The sequence below is a fragment of the Triplophysa dalaica genome, chromosome 11, assembly GCF_015846415.1.
Source record: "Triplophysa dalaica isolate WHDGS20190420 chromosome 11, ASM1584641v1, whole genome shotgun sequence".
Taxonomy (NCBI): Eukaryota; Metazoa; Chordata; class Actinopteri; order Cypriniformes; family Nemacheilidae; genus Triplophysa; species Triplophysa dalaica.
Genome location: NC_079552.1, coordinates 4,727,108 through 4,747,674, shown reverse-complemented (window position 1 = coordinate 4,747,674; position 20,567 = coordinate 4,727,108). Strand labels below are relative to the sequence as shown.

At 38.2% G+C, this 20,567-nt stretch overlaps 2 protein-coding genes and 1 long non-coding RNA gene across 3 annotated transcripts in view; 1 reads left to right on the top strand and 2 right to left on the bottom strand.

Moving 5' to 3' along the window:
• The window catches only part of lmbrd1 (LMBR1 domain containing 1), a 73,284-nt gene extending 54,767 nt beyond the window's left edge, over positions 1 to 18,517 (bottom strand). The window contains exons 1-3 of the mRNA XM_056760346.1: positions 18,395 to 18,517; positions 15,691 to 15,867; positions 11,730 to 11,793 (exon numbers count right to left, since the gene is read on the bottom strand). Of these exons, the coding sequence (XP_056616324.1) occupies positions 11,730 to 11,793; positions 15,691 to 15,867; positions 18,395 to 18,463 (310 nt within the window). The 5' untranslated portion in view covers positions 18,464 to 18,517. The remainder of the gene's footprint in view (positions 1 to 11,729; positions 11,794 to 15,690; positions 15,868 to 18,394) is intronic.
• Positions 4,957 to 11,172, bottom strand: LOC130431367 (uncharacterized). The gene is made up of 3 exons (XR_008908228.1): positions 10,634 to 11,172; positions 9,264 to 9,999; positions 4,957 to 6,993 (listed from the first exon to the last, which is right to left on the bottom strand). It is a non-coding gene; the product is annotated as an uncharacterized LOC130431367 (long non-coding RNA).
• A 35-nt stretch (positions 18,518 to 18,552) lies between the features above and the next one.
• Positions 18,553 to 20,360, top strand: prmt3 (protein arginine methyltransferase 3). Its single transcript, XM_056760347.1, has one exon. The coding sequence runs from the start codon at positions 18,592 to 18,594 to the stop codon at positions 20,170 to 20,172; it is 1,581 nt and encodes a 526-aa protein (XP_056616325.1). The 5' UTR covers positions 18,553 to 18,591; the 3' UTR covers positions 20,173 to 20,360.
• Positions 20,361 to 20,567: the final 207 nt, after the last annotated feature.

The following is a 20,567-nucleotide window of genomic DNA, read 5'->3' as shown; positions in this document are numbered from 1 at the left end:
CGAGATAATAAAGAAATGTGTTCGCTTTCAGCCCGCTATACAGTCTTATAACAACAACCCGTTTTCCAGAAGGCACGCACACTCGAACCCATCTAATGCTAGTGGCACACATTGGATACACGGATCCTTATCCCCAGTCTGTGAGCTCATGGCACCTAACCAATGGCTAATATTAATCATAACAACATGAATATTAACACAGTGAGGGAATAGGCTGCACTGCATTACTGCAGATCATCCATTTCAATCTAACCAGATCTAATGGGAAAGCACCTGACTGGGAAGAAAAGTTTAGCATATTAATCCCCATGACAAAAAGAATAGGGAACTAAATAATTAAACGCCCAACCTCAAGCCCTATGCTAAGTTCTGCCTCCTTTTATAGCGCGCCGGCAATCCCCCGTCCTCACAGGTGTGGGGACAAGAATGCGGATGAATCCACTAAAGCACAGCGAGACACCCAGATTAAGCCCGTAAAAACACACCTGGGACTGCAGACTTATCTTGCGGGTATCGTTATTTTGATGGTTATTAGTTTAAAAGGGTTGTGAAGTGTTACTGCGTTCCTGCATATTATTGGGAAGCTACATTTGCAAGTGTACCTTTAGGGGAAAGTTGGTTTGTTAAATTTTCTCAGCCTTTTACAAGTCTAATTAACTGTAAACAACTCCAGATATTGTCCTTTCGCTAAATTAAAGGTGTTGTGTGTCACTTCTGTGCTGCCAAAAAAATTGCAAAAAGCAGTTTCCCTTTTAAAGAGCTGAGGAAAATTTAACAATATTTGATGCATTTGCATAAGGGGGAGCGAACATACTGTACATACTGAATTTTAATAATTACCCACAATTGGTTGTTAAAACAGTACGTTCTATATAGTGGGAGAGTGAGAGCAGTAGGAATACATTTCGGACATACTGCGTCCGCCATGTTTTATGGTCATGTGACCTGTATGCTCTTTGACCTATTACGTATTAACAACAACCTATACGAGAACGTTGATAAAAACATAAATATTTATTTGATTTAGTTTTGAAATTTGACCGTTGCTCAGCTCCCGTGGCATCATGGGATGGAGAAGTGTCCATCTGATCCCCATTCACGAATCTCGGCGGATGTAGTAGACCATCCGTGTTTTTCTCGACTACTGTTTTTTGCTTAAAGAGGTTTCGGACATACTATTCTTACTCATTTATGCCTACTCTATAGTATGGAAGTAGCCGATTTCGGATACAGTGTATGAGCTTTTTGAATGGGTCTTTGGTAAATCATCTGAAATAAGGTCTGTCTGTGGTAAACAACTCACCAGTTATAACAGTTTTTAAGCTTTATTGTGTCTTAAAAACAGCGGTTGCTAACAAGTTGGTAAAAGCGACTACTTCCCTTGGCGGGGACATAAGATGTCATTGCGCATATAAATCTCACAAATAATGCAACATGGGTACAAATCTCTTAAAACTGCGGGTTGGAATTCATTCGTAGAGAAATGTTCTTAAAGGTACAGTGTGTAGCATTTTGAAGGATTTATTTACCAAAATGTAATATATAATACAAAACTATGTTGTGAGTGGTGAAGAAATACCTTACAAAATGAACCGAAATGTTTATGTTACCTTACAATGAGCCATTTCATGTATATACACCGCGGGCACACCTTTACATGTAATTTATCAAATTGCACAGCCATGTTTCTATAGTAGCACTACATGGACAAACTGAGCGCGTTTCGTTAAAGGAAGGATGCACGGAACTATGTTCTTCTCCTTCGGCTGTGTTTTGGAGGCAGCTTGCAAAGCCACTACATAGAAGGATTAGCAGGGGTAGAGGAAGAACAATAACAACATTTTCTTGTTGTGTTTTTATTAGAAATAGAAACGGTTCTTTGTTGCAGTTAGAAGTGAAATTTGCTCTAATGGCGGACCACACATACTCTGCACACGAGCCGACAGAGCGTCAACCTGTGTCGTCAAAAAAGAGAAAATATGATGCAGCAAGGCGAAGTCGAGACAAAAACGTCAGAAAACCTGAATAAACATTGCTGTGGAATCTAATACAAGAGTACAGATTTATGTTATAAACATTATTGAATTTTGGCACTGTTGAAGCAAACTAAATTACTGATATACTTTTATTGCATAATTTATTTACTGTCTTGCCATTTAAAACCTGTTCATGATTATTTTTTCCTGTGCAACACAAAAGAAGATATTTTGTGAAATGTCTCAATGCCTTTGTGTCCATGCAATGGAAGTCAATGGGGTTCATGTTGTTTGGTTATCATCATTCTTCAAAATATCTTCTTGTTTTTTCCAGAAGAAAGAAAGTCATACATGTTTGAAATGACATGTGGGTGACGAAAAGGTGTCTCTATAGAACTACCCTTTCATAAAAAAAAGAAAACAAGGACATATTGATTGTCACGACCGTGTACTGTTATATTATGATGATAAGTATACAATTAATGAACATACATTTTAGCTCATGTCAACTGATAAATGAATAGGTCTAAATATTATATGACCAAACACAAATTTTCACAGTGTTTTGGTTTGAACCATCAGTGGAACACATGCTATAATTATTTTCAAACCAGAATTCACTTCTTGAATTAAACATACATAGCAACAAAGTCCCAAAATCTAAAAATCTATTTTGTAAGTTATATACCGGCCAGCCCTACTGGCTCTGTACATAAATGTCATCACATTGAAGACAACAGCTGACCGCTCTGACACTGCCTTAAAAAACACTTTGATGTTTAGTGTGAAAGGGAGGTCAAGTATGAGAGAATCAAAGGTTTACAGTCCCGACACACATCAGGGTCATAAGCTCTACAGAAGAATCACAGCCTAAAATGGCAAGCAAACCACAAAGAGCCACGTCAACCCAGACATGCATTCAAGGTCGAGACTGGTGATCACTCTTCCAGCACTGTCCTCCTATAGAAAGCTGTCTCTCACGAGGGTATCATCCAATCCTCCCCCGAACAAACAAACATATAACACTGACATTATGACATCAATGACTTTTAAAAAATCCCTGCGGTTTCCTGTAAAATCTATTAACGTTGTGTCGAACCCACCATACTGTGTACATCTACAGATATGCATACAGATTGCAATGCCACATTCAACACGATGAGCTTTAAAAAGAGAACGATGACAGTTAAACACAACAGAAGCTCATTACAAGAAGTCTTTTACTTGTTGAGATCTCCCAGCACTGGCAGGCGGAAGTGGACCGAACACTTACCAAGGTCAAGCAGGTTTGATCAAATATTTCCTTTAGTCATTTGGGGACATACACATCTTAAACTCTGAATGTCACAGCAGGTTTGCGTGAAGGAGACGTGTGCTCATTCAGCGGCGGCGAAGCTGGAATTGATTGTCACTAGATTGAAAATTAGCAGTCTGCTAAACCTCTTGGCTTGTGTGTGGCCTGTCGGATTACAAATCAGCACAGGTAATAATTTTCCATTGTATTGGAATCTTGGAAGCACTGACCCCTGGAGGCCAAACATCCTATGAAAGTAGCACAGCAAGAATACTGATAGCAGCGTTGGATCAGGCGACATCACAGAAAGACACTGTGGCAGAGCATTATTACTAGCAATCCGACCCAAACAGAAACCGTGCGACAGAATCTGAGACTCGACCTTCAGCGAATAGGACTATAATTGCTTTTTATGAAAGACATGGATCTACCAAAAGACATGATACCAGATCTTGAAGTGTGGGTATAAAAGTGCATTGAAGGATCACGATGCAATGAAAATTCAATACATTTATTACAAAATAAAATAAGTAGGCCTCCTTCAGGATGATGCGACACCCCTGTGCTACATGTTGTAATGACCCTCTCAGGGTTAATCTTTTGATAAAAGCCAGATAAACATCGTGTATATTAATTAAATTTGACTTCTACAGCGATTTTCAAAGTGTTGTATTGTTACAAAACAGCGTTTCGTGCAAACACAAAGATTTATTTATTAACAAATTAAATCGTATATATAGCCGTGGAAAAAATGTAGAGACTTTTTTTATTTAATCAGAATTTCAAGATGTATTGTGGGCATTCCAGTCTGATGAATTTTAACACAAGTAAACTTCAGGATTGACATAAGGGGTCACATATATTCGATTTTTTACGTTTCCTAAATACATGTAGAAATATTAGTGTTGTATTGTTTAAAGTGAATATGAACTTGTTTTCTTTGCCGTATTTGAGCATTTTTTCTGTTATTTTGACTCGTTTCTCCAGTTTTTATTTTCTGCAAATAGAAACATTTTATTTTCATTTGGCATATATATTGTTAGTAGTTCACAGAATTAAACAAAAAATATATTTTATATTCTATTTATATACTTATAAATATTCAATTCTGAAAATCTGAAAATAATTTTAAAATGGTCTCCTAACTTTTTCCACGGCTGTATAATTAAGTACCTAAATTAACATTACCAACTACAACGGAGTAGATGACTGGTTGCCAGGGACAACACTGTAATATATTCATATTATAAAAGGTCATTCTTAAACAATATTTAACCAAAGAATTTCATTGCATCGTAATTTGTGATCTAGTACAGAACTGTAATTAAATCAAATCACAGTCAGAGCAAAAACGCACATTACCAAGTGTTGTCCTTATCATTTGACAATATTTTGACACAGTATAGTGGTTTTGTGTTAACCTAATAGCTGAAGAGCAGGCTGCTATCACAAATGAACCATTAAAGAACCGGAGAGCCACTGAGATCTTCCTCTCACTCCATTTTGTATTGCCCTTGAGCAAATCACTTTACCCCAAAATAAGTGTCTGGCCCACATCAAATATAGGCCTCATCAAGAATGTGACCCAAGGGGTTAAAGTTGGGCTAGTCTCAACCTCAGTCGGCACGCCCTTGAACCACCCAAAGTCGCATTCAATATTTGATGCTCACAAAACTGGAAAATACTTGCAGACCTTCTTAATATATTCTGAATCAAATATGATGAATTTATAATGGAATGGAATAACAAATACTGTGCAAAACAATAAAACTGAATGATCTTACAAAGCATACAGATCAGAAAAGGGACATAATAGTGCACTTATTTGCTGTATATATATAGATAAATTAAATATATTGCACATGAATATCAATGTATTGTACAAGAATATCAACCCTATAATGCTAAAGAAAGAAAATGATGCGAAACCTTCACATCTACCCAACATAACACAGGCCACTATAATGGCTTTCCTATTTGCAACTTAAGTGCTTGAAAGCAGAAATAAATAAATAGAATGAAAAAGCAACATTTGAATAGTATCCCTGTTCCACATTGCAGGTGAGCGTGGCTGAAATCTGATTGAAAATAAAGCACTACACCCTTGGTGGGGTATGAAGACATAATGGGATTCCATGTCCGTCTTTACAGCAGGGAAAAACTGCATCAATTTCATAAAGTGGTGGCGTAATACAAGACATGAATAGTGAAGTAATGTTAAAATAGCACAAAGGAGAGGTAAGATCATCTCCATGCAACACAATCGGAAATAAAAAAACACACTGTCCGGTATGGATTTCACAGAGATTTCCCTCCATAGACCATATTCTGAACACGTCTTTGCTGAATATTGCTTGTAAATGGCAAATATAGACAAAGCTGCCATTTGTTGCAATCCAAGAAGACTTATGAATCATTATTGCATGAACGTTGCAAATACTCTTCCTTGCACGATTTGAAACCTTTGAAGAAACACTGAAAACGGTGTCATCATGAAAAGACATATTAGGAAGAATGTCCTGGGGTGCTCATCTCCATACAATGAAAGTGAATGGGGACTGGGGCTGTCAAGTTCCAAAAATTAACAAAGAGCAAGATAAACGTTTCTCTTGAGATCCATGAATGTTCTATTCTCATTGTAATATTGAAACAACACAAAATTAAAAAACTAGATCATTTTTTGGGGGGTGTACTATCCCTTTAAGACGCAATCCTTCTATGTGTACTGCAAGGTTCCATAACCGCAACGCTTCAATATATTACTTTGAATCCAGCTTCATCTTTAACTGCAGAACTAATTCTGTGATGGCGTATGAATTGCTGTCCTCCTGATGCGAGGGCCGTCCACAGTTCAGGAAATTACCTCAGTTTTATCTTTACACTCGTTTTAAGTTTGAGCTTTGCAGAAGGACACACCTGACTGACTTTGCCTTTCACTTATTTGATGAAAGCATGAATAGAGCCAGCGAAGAGCTAGCAGAGGACACACAGCCCTAGTCCGATATGTAGATTCAAATGTGCGCTGAGGTGGACACCTCAGCGACTCCTCGACAGCTGGATCTGATTACCTTTCAAAACCGTCTGTGGTACTCTAGTATGAAAGAGCAAAAAGTTGAGTTGAAATACAGAAAGAGCAAAAAGTTGAGTTGAAATACAGAAAGAACATTCATTTTTTAAACATCCTTGACATTTCAAACAAAATCTTGGATTGGTACTAGACTCCGGGCTGATGATAGGAAGCATTTAAGCTCAAGACAGCGGATGTATTTGAAGATTTTAAGGATGTTTTTCCATCTAACCTTGTACTTTGCAGCCAAATGCCAAAAGTCCACTCTAAAGAAAACTATATTAAACAGAAACGCAGCACAAGGACTTGGCCTCGGGCCATCTGAACAAATATATATTTTCATTTAATTACTTAACCTAAAAGGTTAATCTCCAGGGATGTCTTGGATACCGGCTTGATCCGCAATCCATCTGGGTTTAGCGTCCCACTACCGATCAACGAAATCCCCGCCACGAGACACAGGCACCATGATGCGGCTCTTAGAAATCGGCCGAGCGTTTATGGCAGGCAAAGCCGGGCACTGTTTGAAGCCACATCTCAGCAGGTTCAAGGTCCTTGCACCATGCACAGCTGCCCACTTCAATAAATGCACAATCTGTCAATGCTAGCTGCTGTTGGACGCATCCAGTGATTTGCACTTTCCATTAGGCATCATGCTGAAACATGCAAGAAGAACAGAGAGTAGGCCAAAAAAACACATATTTATGCTCACTCGGGGTCTCAGGTCTCAGTCACTAATAACTGTTACATATGTGAGAGGAAAAGGGATTTACAACAGGTCCGGACAAAATTATTCTTACCCCATTGTATTGTTGATGAATCCGGATTACTTAAAGGGATAGTATCATTTACTCACCCTCTCTTTATTTCAAACCTGTATGACTTTCTTTCTTCCGCAGAACATGAAAGAAGGTATTTTGAAGAAAGTTAGTAACCGAACAGCGACAGTATCCATTCTCTCATGGTTGAACACAAAACCCCTGCAAGTGAATGGGTTTGGTATAACAACATTTTTCTAAATATCTTCTTTTGTGTGGAAAGAACGAAAGTCATGCAGGTTTGAAACAACAAGATAGTGAGTAAATGATGAGAAAAAATTTTTTTGGGGTGAACTTTCACTTTAAAATGAGAGTGCGTGTGCAAACAGTATACAAGCAGCATAGAGTAATGCTACATGTTGTGGAGTATGGATCATTTTAAAGGACAGTACACCCAAAAATAAAAATGTTTTCATCATTAATTCACCCTCATGTTGGGCAAAACCTTGTATTGACTCTTGTTTCTGTGTAACATAAAATAAGATAGGGTAACACTTTCCTTGAAGCATGTATGTATAATGCAATATAAAGAGTTTTTAAAGGGTAAAATGCATTATAATTCTTCATAATGTGTGTTGTAATGTATTATATGTAGTTGTAAAGAGGTATAACCAATTTAAAATGTGTAGTGTAACAATGAATTGTTAAGTGTTATCATGTATTAACTTTAATAATTATTTAAAAGACATTACGATGCATTAAAAGGTGCATTACAATGCTTTAAAACTACTTTTATAATGTATTATACAAACATGCTTCAAGGACAGTGTTACCGAAGATATTTTAAAGAAATGTCAAAGGGGACTAGCGTTGTTCGGTTATCGACACTCTTCAAAATATCTTGTTTTGTGTTCTGCAGAAGCGACAAATTCATACAAGTTTGGAATGACATCAGAGTGTGCAAATGAAGTAAGAATTTTATTTCTGAATGATAACTTACAAGTGAACATACACAGTAAGTAAATGAGACCCACTGTGAATATGCACTGAACCATCGCCCACAGATAAATGCATGCAAAAATAAAGCATTTGGCCAAACTGAAACCTAATGAATTATTTAGAGGACTCAAGGGTCTTTTACCCAGTTGCTCTGGGACCGCGTGCAACTCTGTGGCTTTGAAGTGCAACTCAAACGATGCATTTATATAAACAGGCTGATGTCAAGCTGTAAGAGAGACGGTGAAAGGATTATGCTTCATAAAAGACTAAGAAGCGACCTATTTTGGACATTTACGGCCCTTCTTAAATACATACTGTACAGTTGAAAAAAAGTGTTCTCTAATGCAACTCCAGGCTTAAAGTGGGATTTATAAAGTTCACTGTCAGATTTGCAAAAGAACCAAGATTTTCCACGTTCTGAGTACTATCACATGACAGCTAAAGTGTTGTCACCCACAAAGCATTAAACCATTTTTGGTTTAACGGGACACAGCGCTGCAGAGTTTGATTAAAACCGGGCGGTTGTGACCAGCTAAGAGCTCTCAAAGAGGCTGTTAAAGCACGTCAGTGGATGTTGAGAGGTTTCACGTCAGTATGAGAATTACGCTTCTACCAAACAGCGTCATTAAAAATTCAAGCATGTGAACACATAGTAAAATAACCACAAGAATGAATGTCTCCGGAGCCGAACTGCTTTATAAAAAGCCATTTATTTTCCTCCTTAAAAACAATCGTGATGATCGCACAGAAGTCGGTGCTGTAATTATTCCATTCGTGAAGACGCAGGTGGACGGTGATCTCAAATTCTGCTTTGTAAAATCGCCTTTAAGTGTCTGACCTGACGGTCTCCACACACATATTGGATTCTGCTTTGCTGGATGGAGCTTGATCTCCACCTACAGGCTGCTGGGAAATCTCTTCACATGATGCCGAGGATGATGGGAGGGGGGCTGCAATCAATGCGACTAATTCAAGAACTGCAGCAGAGCAAAAATGCCACCGAGAGAAGGGGAAAAGGCTGGATGATTTCATTTGAAACCACTGCGGTTATATCCACAGGAAAAAGAACGCTATCTACACACCTTAATCGTTGTATAATGACCTGCGTGTGTGTCTGCGGGTGGGATGTGCAGGATGCGTGTATTGATCGAGGGACATCTATTAATTACCGTTAGATTTCACTGCAGCAGGTGATTGTAATGAACAGCACGTTCACGGTTTTTTTTTTGGAGAACAAAGTCAATTTTCCTAGATGAGTTTATGAGGGGTGTTGACACCCCACTTTCTCAGAGGAATCAAATTTGTTCCTGCTCCTCCTGCTTGGATTGAGCTTCTCTGGATTAGACTAGGACCCTTCCCACGAGTGCCACGGGATGAGCTCGAGATAAAAACGAAAGACAAACAGGAGTTCAAAAGCAAACAGTCAATCTCCACAGGAAAACCGATGGGTGTAGCAGACTGAATATGTAAATACAGAAAACGGAAAATCATGTGTATTATGCAAGCAAGAGTTATAACTCAAACCCCTCTCCACGCGGGCCTTTAAAGCAGATGTATTTGTAGCCCGTAACCATTTTTCGGGTAAATGGATCGCTCTGCACCCTGCGCTGTGCTGCTCATCGGCTCCCATGCGATGACACGACGATCTCTCTGTTCTTTATCTTCTTATGAAACTTAACGTGTGGGGTACCTTGATCTTCATCTTCCTAGCCCGTTTTCACGCATGACGCCTGCATGAGGGACCACACGGCACACCGGGAAGACTTTTACTGTGGCATTTGTCTTTTCCCTTTGGGTTTCATGTCTTTCTGAAGTACAGACATGGTGCCGCCACGGTGAATCTTGCATAGACAGCAGGGTGCAACCCCTGATCTCCCGCAAAGCCCGAAATGAAAGGATCAGACCCTGTGTTGATGCCGCAGCAAAGGGAGAAGAAATGCAATTCAGGAAATGAAGAAGAAGAAGTTCATAAGTATAGTCTGATTGCAACACAGATTTAAAACGACAGTTTTAAAGGAATAGTTCACCCAAAAATAAAAATTCTGTCATCATTTACTGTTCATTCACGCTTACTTGTTCCAAACCTGTGCATATTTTTTTGTTCTGCTGAACACAAAGGAAGATATTTGGAAGAATGTCAGTAACCAAACAGATCTCATCCCCAATAGTAGGGAAAATAAATACTTACTGACATTCTTCCAAATATCTTCCTTCCTAAGAGATGAGGAAAGAATTTTCATTTTACAATTCTATTTGAGGTCAGGTGTTTGTTTAAACCCCCACCCTTAAGTAAGAGATACTTGCCTTGGCACAAATAACGTCATAACCTTCTTTTACATAGCTATTTATTTTATAACTACAGTATTTTCCTTGTGTTCTGACACAATTCACTCCAAAGTTCTCCTGAAGTTTTACAGGCAGCATATTTCCTCATCTCAGACACCTCCCAACAAACACACATCAATTTTGAGCAGATTCATTTTTTGTTCTTGGACAACTACAACCCGACAGCTGGACAGGGGATTTGTGACGCGTCTACCTGCTCTGTCATCGTTAATCTTCTGACGATGAAACTGAGGCTTTTGATTGGCTGGTTTGTACTGGTTGACAGCTTGTCTCTCGCGCATTTGGCACCGCTCAACAGACTCTGCGCCGTCCTGCTACTGGCGGCCTGTTCCGCGCAGCATCTGTTCACAAACTCTAATGATAATCAAGCAAGTGTATCATAACTCAATTTTATGTTACCTTGTCCTAGCCTGCAACATTGCTGAAAGATATTATTTAGAGTGGAAGCAATAGAGGACTCAATTAAAGCATGCACGTGTGTCATTGAGATATATTTAACACTCTGAAGTCAGCAGAAGATGCAATGAAAGACGGACAACCGTGCCTGTGTTCGCTGAGACTTTCCGACCTTGTTTGTAGAAAAGGTCACTTGACTAATGCAGCTTTTTACCCACGCGGACAAGAGATTTATTCAGCTGAAAACTGCTTCTCGCTTTAGCTTAATTTCACCAAGAAGGTACCACACAAATAAAACTGTCCTGTGACTTAACTACCGGCTTTTGTAGACTGATGTCAAATCCTGTGCACGCTGTAATTTATAACCCGAGGCAATGGACATTAACGGTGAGCGGTGGATTGTGCCGGCTCCCACAATGCACTGCACACAATAAGGGAAGCAGATGATAAAGGAAATATGAATGGTACATTCTCTAAAATGCAAGGTAGGGAAATTCAATTCACTGCATTTGTCATCTCCAGTTCCAAGACGTCTTACACAGGTCGTAACATGAGAAATCAAATATTCTACGGATAAAAGTTCATTGTATTATGAAAACATACTGTAACTTTCAAAACTCAAAACTTTGCTCCAGTTCAAAAAGGAAACGTATCAACATCAAGCCGCAAAAGCCTCTGGATTTCTGAGGATCAGAAACTTAAAACTTTCAAAAGAAAAAGCATAAAAACCATGTGTGTAAAGAGCAACTGTTTCTCATTCCACATGTGATGAAGGCATTTGCACAAAACCGCATTAAAACAGTCAGTGTCATTGCAAAGACCAAAAAACACTAATAATATAAGTGCACAATGATTGAAAAATATATTATGAACATTTCAAATATATTACTTACTATAGTAGCCATACAAAACTGTGTCTTCAATCTGCTGCCTTGTTTCGTTGTTTGCTGCCCAGTTCTAGATTTACAAAAAAAGCACACAATAATGTCAAAATAACAATACAATGCACTGTCACACATTAAATTACATCAGCATTAGATCTTTTATATCAGCACATCAAATGGTACCATGGGACAGTGGTAATTCAAAGAACCGTATTTTCAAGTACACTGTGTATTTTTTTATTCCCAATGTGTCAGGGATTCCATCAAAAACGTGACCTGACACTCTGATGACTCAGTAGATCCAAATGCCACAGAGAATTGCCTTACTGCAGTAAATCTCTCCCTCACTCTTCCTCAAAAAACGATATTCCTGCATTCACAATTCACTATTTCATCATGCCAAGAGATCAAACTCGTAGTTGTTAGACAAAGAAAATCATTTCTGTGTTGCATCAAACTAATGTGACGTTTGCTTTCGGTCCTAACGAAATAAACAAGCTGAGGGATAACAAGAAATTTTATCAGAGTTTATGAACAATGACCAGGCATGCCAATATCTTTGATCAATCATTTTTCATGACTTTTCAGGAATTCTTGTAGCTCATTGCGTAAGCAGCACAAAGGCCATGTGTTTGAGAACTGGATAAAAAATGTTTAGTCTTAATACAATCTAGGTCACTTTGAATAACATTATCTGACAAAAATCATAATTCAGATCAGATCATAATTAAAGGAATACTTCCCCAAAAATGTTTTTTTTTTTCAAATCTGTATTCATTTCTTTTTTTCTAAAGAACACAGAGAAAGATATTTGGAAGAATGCTTATAACCAAACAGATTTTGCCCTTCCCCCTTGACTCCAATAGTAGAAAAAAAATGACTATAATTTTGTTTCGTTCTGTAGAACACAAAAGAAGACATTTTGAAGAATCTAGGAAAGCAAACATTTCTGGGGCACCTTTGACTACCTTTTCCTACTATGGTGGTCAATGGGGGACAAAATCTGTCTGTTACAGGCATTCTTCCAAATATCTTCCTCTGTGTTCATCAGAACGAATAAATTTATACATATTTGGAACAACTCGATGGTGAGTGAATGATGAGAGAATATTAATGTTTTGGTGAAGTATCCCTTTAATATTTTCAATTAGCTTTTCATATATTTTCGTTTTCGCTTTTTTGCAGGAGATAATGTATTTACCAACCGCGCTCTGTTGAACAGTTTGTCCTTTTAGGGCTACTGTAGAAACAACATGGCAATTTACATGCAAGGGGACCTGCGGTGTATGTAGATAGAAATAGCTCATTCTAAAACAATAAATACAATACATAGTTATGTATAGTATTTTGCCTTTCTATCAATAGAGCCTAAAAATTTAACCATTAAAATATATCCCACTTGGTCCGCTTTTTATTTGTCAAACACAATGGCATTCACATTTTTAGCTCTGGCTTAAACTCTGTCACCTGATTAAACACGTTCAACTTTGTTGCTCTCCAAACATCCTTGATGATATGTGAAACAAAACCGGCCTGATTTGAAAAACACTTTATCAGGCAAGTTAAGCGTATGAGAATGCATCCGCATTAGCTGAAACCCTGCCTGTCACTCATTGCCGCAATCTCTTTCGAGCAGAGAAACAGAAATAAACCTATAGAGTCTGAATTAAGGAGATGTGGAGTCAGGAAGGTTCCTCTGTCCATTAAGCCAGTTTAGTCAGCTGTAGCAAGAGACATTTGATCATCCCATCAGAAAAACGGATTACAAGTGGGCCAAAGCCAAGAAGATCACTGCCATAATCTTGCATGTTTATCCAAAGACTCGACGGCTTCTTCCATTTCAGCATCCCACAACAAAAGCAGTTGTCTGCTCGATTTATTTTGCGGTGTGAATCACAGCCACACTTCAGACTGATTTCCAAACAACAGTTTCACACCGATTTGGGTTAATGTTTTGTATTTCATCAGTATCTTCCCTGCACAGTTTCAGTAAATATTCTACTGTGCCCTTTAAGAAGGGGAAACGTGTCTGTGGACGTTCATTCAAGATTTCACACCTCTAAACTTATATATTGCTATTAGCTTGTGAAGCAAACAGGAAGATGTGTGATGTTCAACACTGTGCAAACAAAAATAGATATTTACACTTTCTACATTGCTTATAAACTAAAGATCATTGAATGTTTTTATAAAATGTGCGATCTGTGTCTTCATCAAAGATTTCATTAACCTGACAGAGTTGCTGAGAATCTTGATTAACCTCCTCATCCCAGACACATGACCTCAGATATAATCGTGGAGTCTGGTTTCTTCACAGCACTTCAAAACCCTTAAATTCCAATTAAAGAATGAAACCGGTAATGACTTCTTCTCTAGTTTCGATCAAGTTATATCTGGGCTTGACCTCTACAAGTCCCTTTTAACAATCGTAGGGCAGATTATTATCACAAATTAAAGCCAGGCCGACACTGTCTTTAGATCTCAATTTATTCTGGACAGCACACTCAAGGCCTTTTTACACGTCCGGGTGAAGATACTGAACCAGGAATCTCCTCGCAAATCTTCTAATTTGCTTATTTATGGGTCATCTCTTGGTGCACAATTGGTTTGCTTTTGTCAGTCGAGCACATCTGAACATTAGATAAGGAAATAGTCCCAAATTGAATCCAAATTACATAATATATTGTGACGAAATCATATACATTCTTCAATGTTTTGATTGTTCCATTAAAATAAAAAAGTTGCATGGGTTTGGATTGACATAAGAATGAAATATTAATTAAAAAATTGTGCTCAGGTTAGTATGAAGTATGGGGCCTAATTTTCACAATGCTGCAATACAGAAAAATGGCTATCATGGATGTTTAATTTTTTTAAATGTAAATGAGGGTAAAATAAGAGAACGCTTTGTTCCATTTTCAAACTGTGAGATAATATTGCGTTACATTTTTCATTATCCGAAATAATCTTCAGTCCCCGGTTTCATTAATTATGCCCTTCTGTTGCCATAGCAACCACTGTCTCACATACCACTTGAGTGTCAGCGTAAAAGAATGAAGAGCTTAATTCAGTTTGTATATATCTCTTTATGGGGGACAACAGTCTTCATAACTCACAGACCGAATCAAATCTAACTGACACCTGTGAAGTATGACAAACATTAATATGTCCTAACACTAAAAGTGCCCTTAAAATATTTACACTTAGACCATCATTTTTTATGAAATAGAAGAGGTCAGAAAGTCACAACTTTAGGATTTGTTGAGGCCATGAGACTTAAACACAAGAGTCCAGTGTATTCTTGTTAAAATACACAAAGAATAACAATCATACTTAATAACATTACTGAAGGCTTTCTTTTCTTTTGTCTACTAAATCAATCTAACTGGCTTGAAAAAGTTTTAAAAGCAAAAATCTAAGTGAACCTACATTTATTCATTCAAAATGGTTTGCATCACCCATGAAACTCCTCTGATGATGTCACCTAGGCATCATGACCAATTACTTAATGTTAACAGTATTTCAGCTACTGTTTTAGGGAATGCAGCTTTTCTAAACTTGCACTAAAGGTGAAATGTTGTCATTAAATATCCTCTGATAAATAAAATTTTTATCATTATAAAAGTTAAACGGGTTGTGAAGACTTTTTCAATTTGGTTTTAGTTTCCGTAATTTAGTTTACGTAATTTGATGTATTCCCAAATTCATCAAAATAGAAAAACAGAAAATGATGTAAAGCAGAACTTGATTACATCACAGATTTTGATTCTTCCCACACACTGACAGCAGACAAATACTTATTTCTAGAACAATGTGCACCGTTCATACACAATAACCAAAGGGAATGTCCTGAGACAATGCAAGTCATGTTTTTCTCTCACACCTTTAATAATGGAGCCACGAGGCTGAATTAACCTGTCTGATAACATAATTATTTTTCAGCTCGTAAAAGCTACAGGGAAACTGATACCTTGTATGTGCCATTGGGGTACTTCATGAAGGACACTAGAAAGATATCCACAGGCAGAAGAGCTGATGTGATGAGTGCAATGGCCAGAGCGCATATTGCTGTGATGGTGGAGATGACCTCGCTCTCCTGCCGGCTCTGAAACTTCCGAATATAAACCCAGCAGAAGGCCAAGATGACCTGAAGATATGGGAGAAACAGAAAATATGGGATGGGCTTCAATATTTCCTTGTGCCATTCATGTTAAATTCAGTAATAGAGTCAAACGTTGGGACACATCTGTGTTTTTCACGATTTAATGGGAATATTTGACCCCAAATTTCCACTCTAAAAAGTTGAACTGTGATTTCCTGAATTCTTTTGATAAAACAATTTACACTCAATTTAGTTCATTCTAAAGCTGTAAAATCGATGAAATATACTGTTAAAACTGAGTAAATGTAAGTAAAATAAATTAAATAAATCTGAGTTACTCAAATATTAGAATTAAAAAAATATTAATTATATAATAAAAATAAAACATATTAATTCAATACTTCTTTATTTTCATAATGTTAGCTGTCGGGTTTTAATCGATTTTACATTTTAATTATTTTTCTGAAGTTGAAAATCTACATTTAAAAGCTTATTTTCCGATCGAAAGTACAACATGGAATAATTGACAGTTCAAGGTACAAAGACTAAAACAAAGATTGCTCAATCCCTGCTAAGAACCAAAAATGTAAATTTATCAATGTTGAAAATGTGAGAATGAACTGATTTTTTTTAACCTTATTATGACCCACATATTTAACATTTTGTTGTGTTTTCCTTTCAAGAGATCTAAAGAAAATTGTAACACTCCTAAATCTCCAATCTAAAAACTGATCTATTATATCAGATGTTAGACAGATAGTCAGCCTTCTTTACCACGAACCTTCAGGGAAAGATCAAAACGCTGCTTAAAAGTGTCCTGTTATTTAAATTCCTCAAAATGTAAATCTACTTTTAATATACAAGCCAGTAGTTGCTCTCCTAAAAAGACAAAGATGAACAAGTCAACAGATTTCAAACGAACCACGGGAATAGTTATCTCTGAAACCCCTTTTGTTGTATCTCATTAACAAAACAGAGCGATGAGTCAAACTTTCTGGAGGAACTTGTTTAAGAATAGAAAGGTCATATTCCAAACACATCCAGCATTAGCTCTCAGGACGCAGCTCAAATGAGCCTGTGATTACAAGATGCTGTTTTCCGACCAGATCAATTAAGAGCCCAGTGCGTATTAGACTCAGCCTGAACGCTTGGTCAGATAATGACCCGATGCTCTGCATTTAGATCAGGAGGAACTGAGCGCGTTATATAACAGGAAATACAGCTCTCTTCGCATAGCACGCTGCAATTAAGCACCCAGACTTGGTTAATACAAGCAAATTTTAGATTTAATGTACGTTTATTACCAAGCAGGTTACATGATCACTCCCACGATTGGTATAACAAATAAATGAGAATAATATATGTAAAGTCCACAAACAGCTTCAGAAATATAAAAAAAATCCATCAGCAGGTTACGTTTCGAGCACACAGGCTCTTCATCAGACCTCATCAGCTCTTTATCTTATTTTGGTCGAGCACCCACTTTACGCTGATGTGAGTGCGTTTATTTTGTTATTTTGCGCAACTGTGTTAAACCTTTTCTTGGGAATCCACCCAGCTTCCTTAAAGCATTCTCTCAAAATAAAGTTGAACTAGAAAAGTTTTCGGTGATTCATAAAGCATTGCAGTTTGTGGGTTTGATTCCCAGGAATCACACAAAGTTGTATAAAGACCTACGTTTACTCTGTTTACTACGTTTAGATTGCCTACAATGTATTAATGAGTATTGCATTAACAGCACAAAGGTCATGGGTTCGCTTCTGGGTTAATAATAAACTACCTTAACCTTTAAAGTGATAGTTGACCCAATAATGAAAATTCTGTCAACATTTACTCACCCTCTTGTCATTTCAAACCTTTATGACTTTATTTCTTCCACAGAACACAAAAGAAGATATTTCGAACAAAGTTCGTCACCGAACAGCAACCCCATTCACTTCTATTGTATGGACAGAAAACCAATGCAAGTGAATGTGGGCCAGTAAACAACATTATTAAAAATATATTCTGAAGAAAGAAAGTCATAAAGGTTTGAAATGACTGTAGTGAGTAATAATGACAGAATTTTTATTTTTAAGTGAACTGTCACTTTAATGCTCTGAAAGTCACTATGGATAAAGAGTCTGCCACATGCATAAATGTAAACAAAGCTAGTGGAATAAAGTGTTTAACTTTACGAAAGCACACACTTCACTAATAACAAAACCGTAAATAACACTAAAACGGTGTAAAGGTAGTGTAAACTGTGAAAAGCGTTGACGTGAATTGAATAAATATACCACACCTGTCGTCACTGACTTGAAATCAAATTAAATAGCAACAACAAGAATACAACCAAAAGTGTACTTTATTAACTCTTTAATCAAGAAAAAACGTATTATTTCAGCTGTTCTTTGAGTTAAATAACATATAGTTGACTGTAAACACAGAAATGATAGTGACAGATGATAGATGTGTGTTGGTAACAATATGCATTTCGAGCCACTGACCGGCGGGACACCTGACAGAATATAACCGCGAATAATAAAATAACTCAAAACCTAAATTATAACAGACAGTATTTGTGTCTTACCAGTAAAACGATGGTAAAAATGGACCATCCGAGCACAGATTCAGAGAGTAACGCTCCTGCTGTCGCCATAGCGGCTTCACTTCCTGCAACACTGACGACGCGCGTCACATGACCGATGATGTCACACAGTGAGCGCGCTGGAAAGCGGATCCAAAGACCCGGAAGAGGTAAACCTCCCGAACAGACGAAAGCGCAACATGGCAGCGCACGCAGCGCAACGTGACGACCAGCTATGTAATGGTGATGATGATGTGCCCGAGCTTTATAACAGCGACGATGAAGAGTGGAACTCAATGGAGGAAGAAGGATATGATCACGTGTCGGTGCCGTGTGTGTTCTGTGACAGGAATCTCGGGTCGGTTGCTGAAACGTTACAACACTGTAAGGCAGACCACGGTGTGTACATTCCAGAACTTGTCAATAAACACAGCCTTGATGATTATGGCTATATAAAGATGATAAACTACATCAGAGGGAATAAATGTCCTGCGGAGACTTTGTTGATGGTTCCAAATGGCTCACTGCCGTGGGACAACGATGAATACATGAAGCCAGTCCTGCCTGATGACCCATTACTGCAGATCGATGTGGAAGAACTAAGCGGGGCCACGGCCATGATGTTGAGCCCTTCGACTGACGATCAAGCATCTGGACTGCTTCACAGAGCCAGGCAAGCTGAAGACAGAGCTCAGAGAGCCGAAGAAGCTCTGGCTCAAGCCATGGAAGATCTGAACAAACTCAAATTGATGGCTCAAGGTCTAGTGCTAGACGCAGACACGAACCGTGGCCGTTCCAGCCTGGGCCCCGTCGCTGAGTTGAGAGATGATGAAGATGAGGCGTACTTTAGCTCTTACGGGCATTACAGCATCCACGAAGAGATGCTGAAGGACCGCGTGCGCACTGACAGCTATCGAGACTTTATGTATAACAACATGGATGTCTTTAAAGACAAGGTGGTGCTTGACGTCGGCTGCGGTACGGGAATCCTCTCCATGTTCGCCGCCAAAGCGGGAGCCAGAAAGGTCATCGCTGTCGACCAATCAGAGATCATTTACCAGGCGATTGACATTGTCAGGTCAAATCAACTCGAGGACACTATCACACTGATCAAGGGGAGAATAGAGGAGATAAACCTGCCTGTGGAAAAAGTGGACATCATTATTTCAGAATGGATGGGTTACTTCTTGTTGTTCGAGTCGATGCTGGACTCCGTGATATACGCGAGGGATCGGTACCTCGCTCCTGATGGTTTGGTCTTTCCAGATCGCTGCAATATCAGCCTGGCGGCAGTGGGGGATGTTCAGAAACACAATGACCGTGTTGCTTTCTGGGATGATGTTTATGGCTTCCACATGACCTGTATGAAGAAGGCTGTGTTGCCGGAGGCAGTAGTGGAGGTCCTGAAGCCCGAGACGGTCATTTCGGAACCTGCAGTTATAAAGACTATTGACTGTGGTACTGTGACTGTGTCTGAATTGGAGTTCAGTGTAGATTTTACCCTGAAAATAACGCTTGACACCTTCTGTACAGCAATCGTAGGCTATTTTGACATTTTCTTTGACATGCGCTGCAGAAACAAGGTTGAGTTTTCCACATCTCCAAACTGCCCTAAGACCCACTGGAAACAAACCGTGTTTATACTGGAGAGTCCAATCTCTGTCAAAGCTGGAGAAGAACTTCAAGGTCAAATCACTATACATAAAAACATAAAGGACCCCAGAGCACTGATGATTACTCTGGATCTTTCCGGTCGGAGGCAAACCTACAGCCTCCAGTAAGAGTTCATCTTTTATTTGGGAAGAACAGCATATGTGGAACATACTATTAAAAAGTAGAAGTTCTACATATAGAAATGTTTTTGAAAAATGACTGAGTTGGTTAACTTCTAAACCCATTATGTGGATGGGTTATTTGGCCTTGTCTTATTATTATGTAATTTCTCAATATAATAAAAAATGGCTGAATATGAAAACAAATCTGGTCTGCAATGATTTCACTTGAATGTTATTGAATCAAATCTGAGATAGGTTTTCTCTGTTCATGTTTAAAACAGTTAAATAAAAAAATCTAAGTTTACAAATTGTTTAAGCAAACAAATGTGAAAGTTATAGGCTTACTCCTAAAGACTATATTCATTTCAAAATTTCCAGACATTTAAAGGGATAGTTCACCC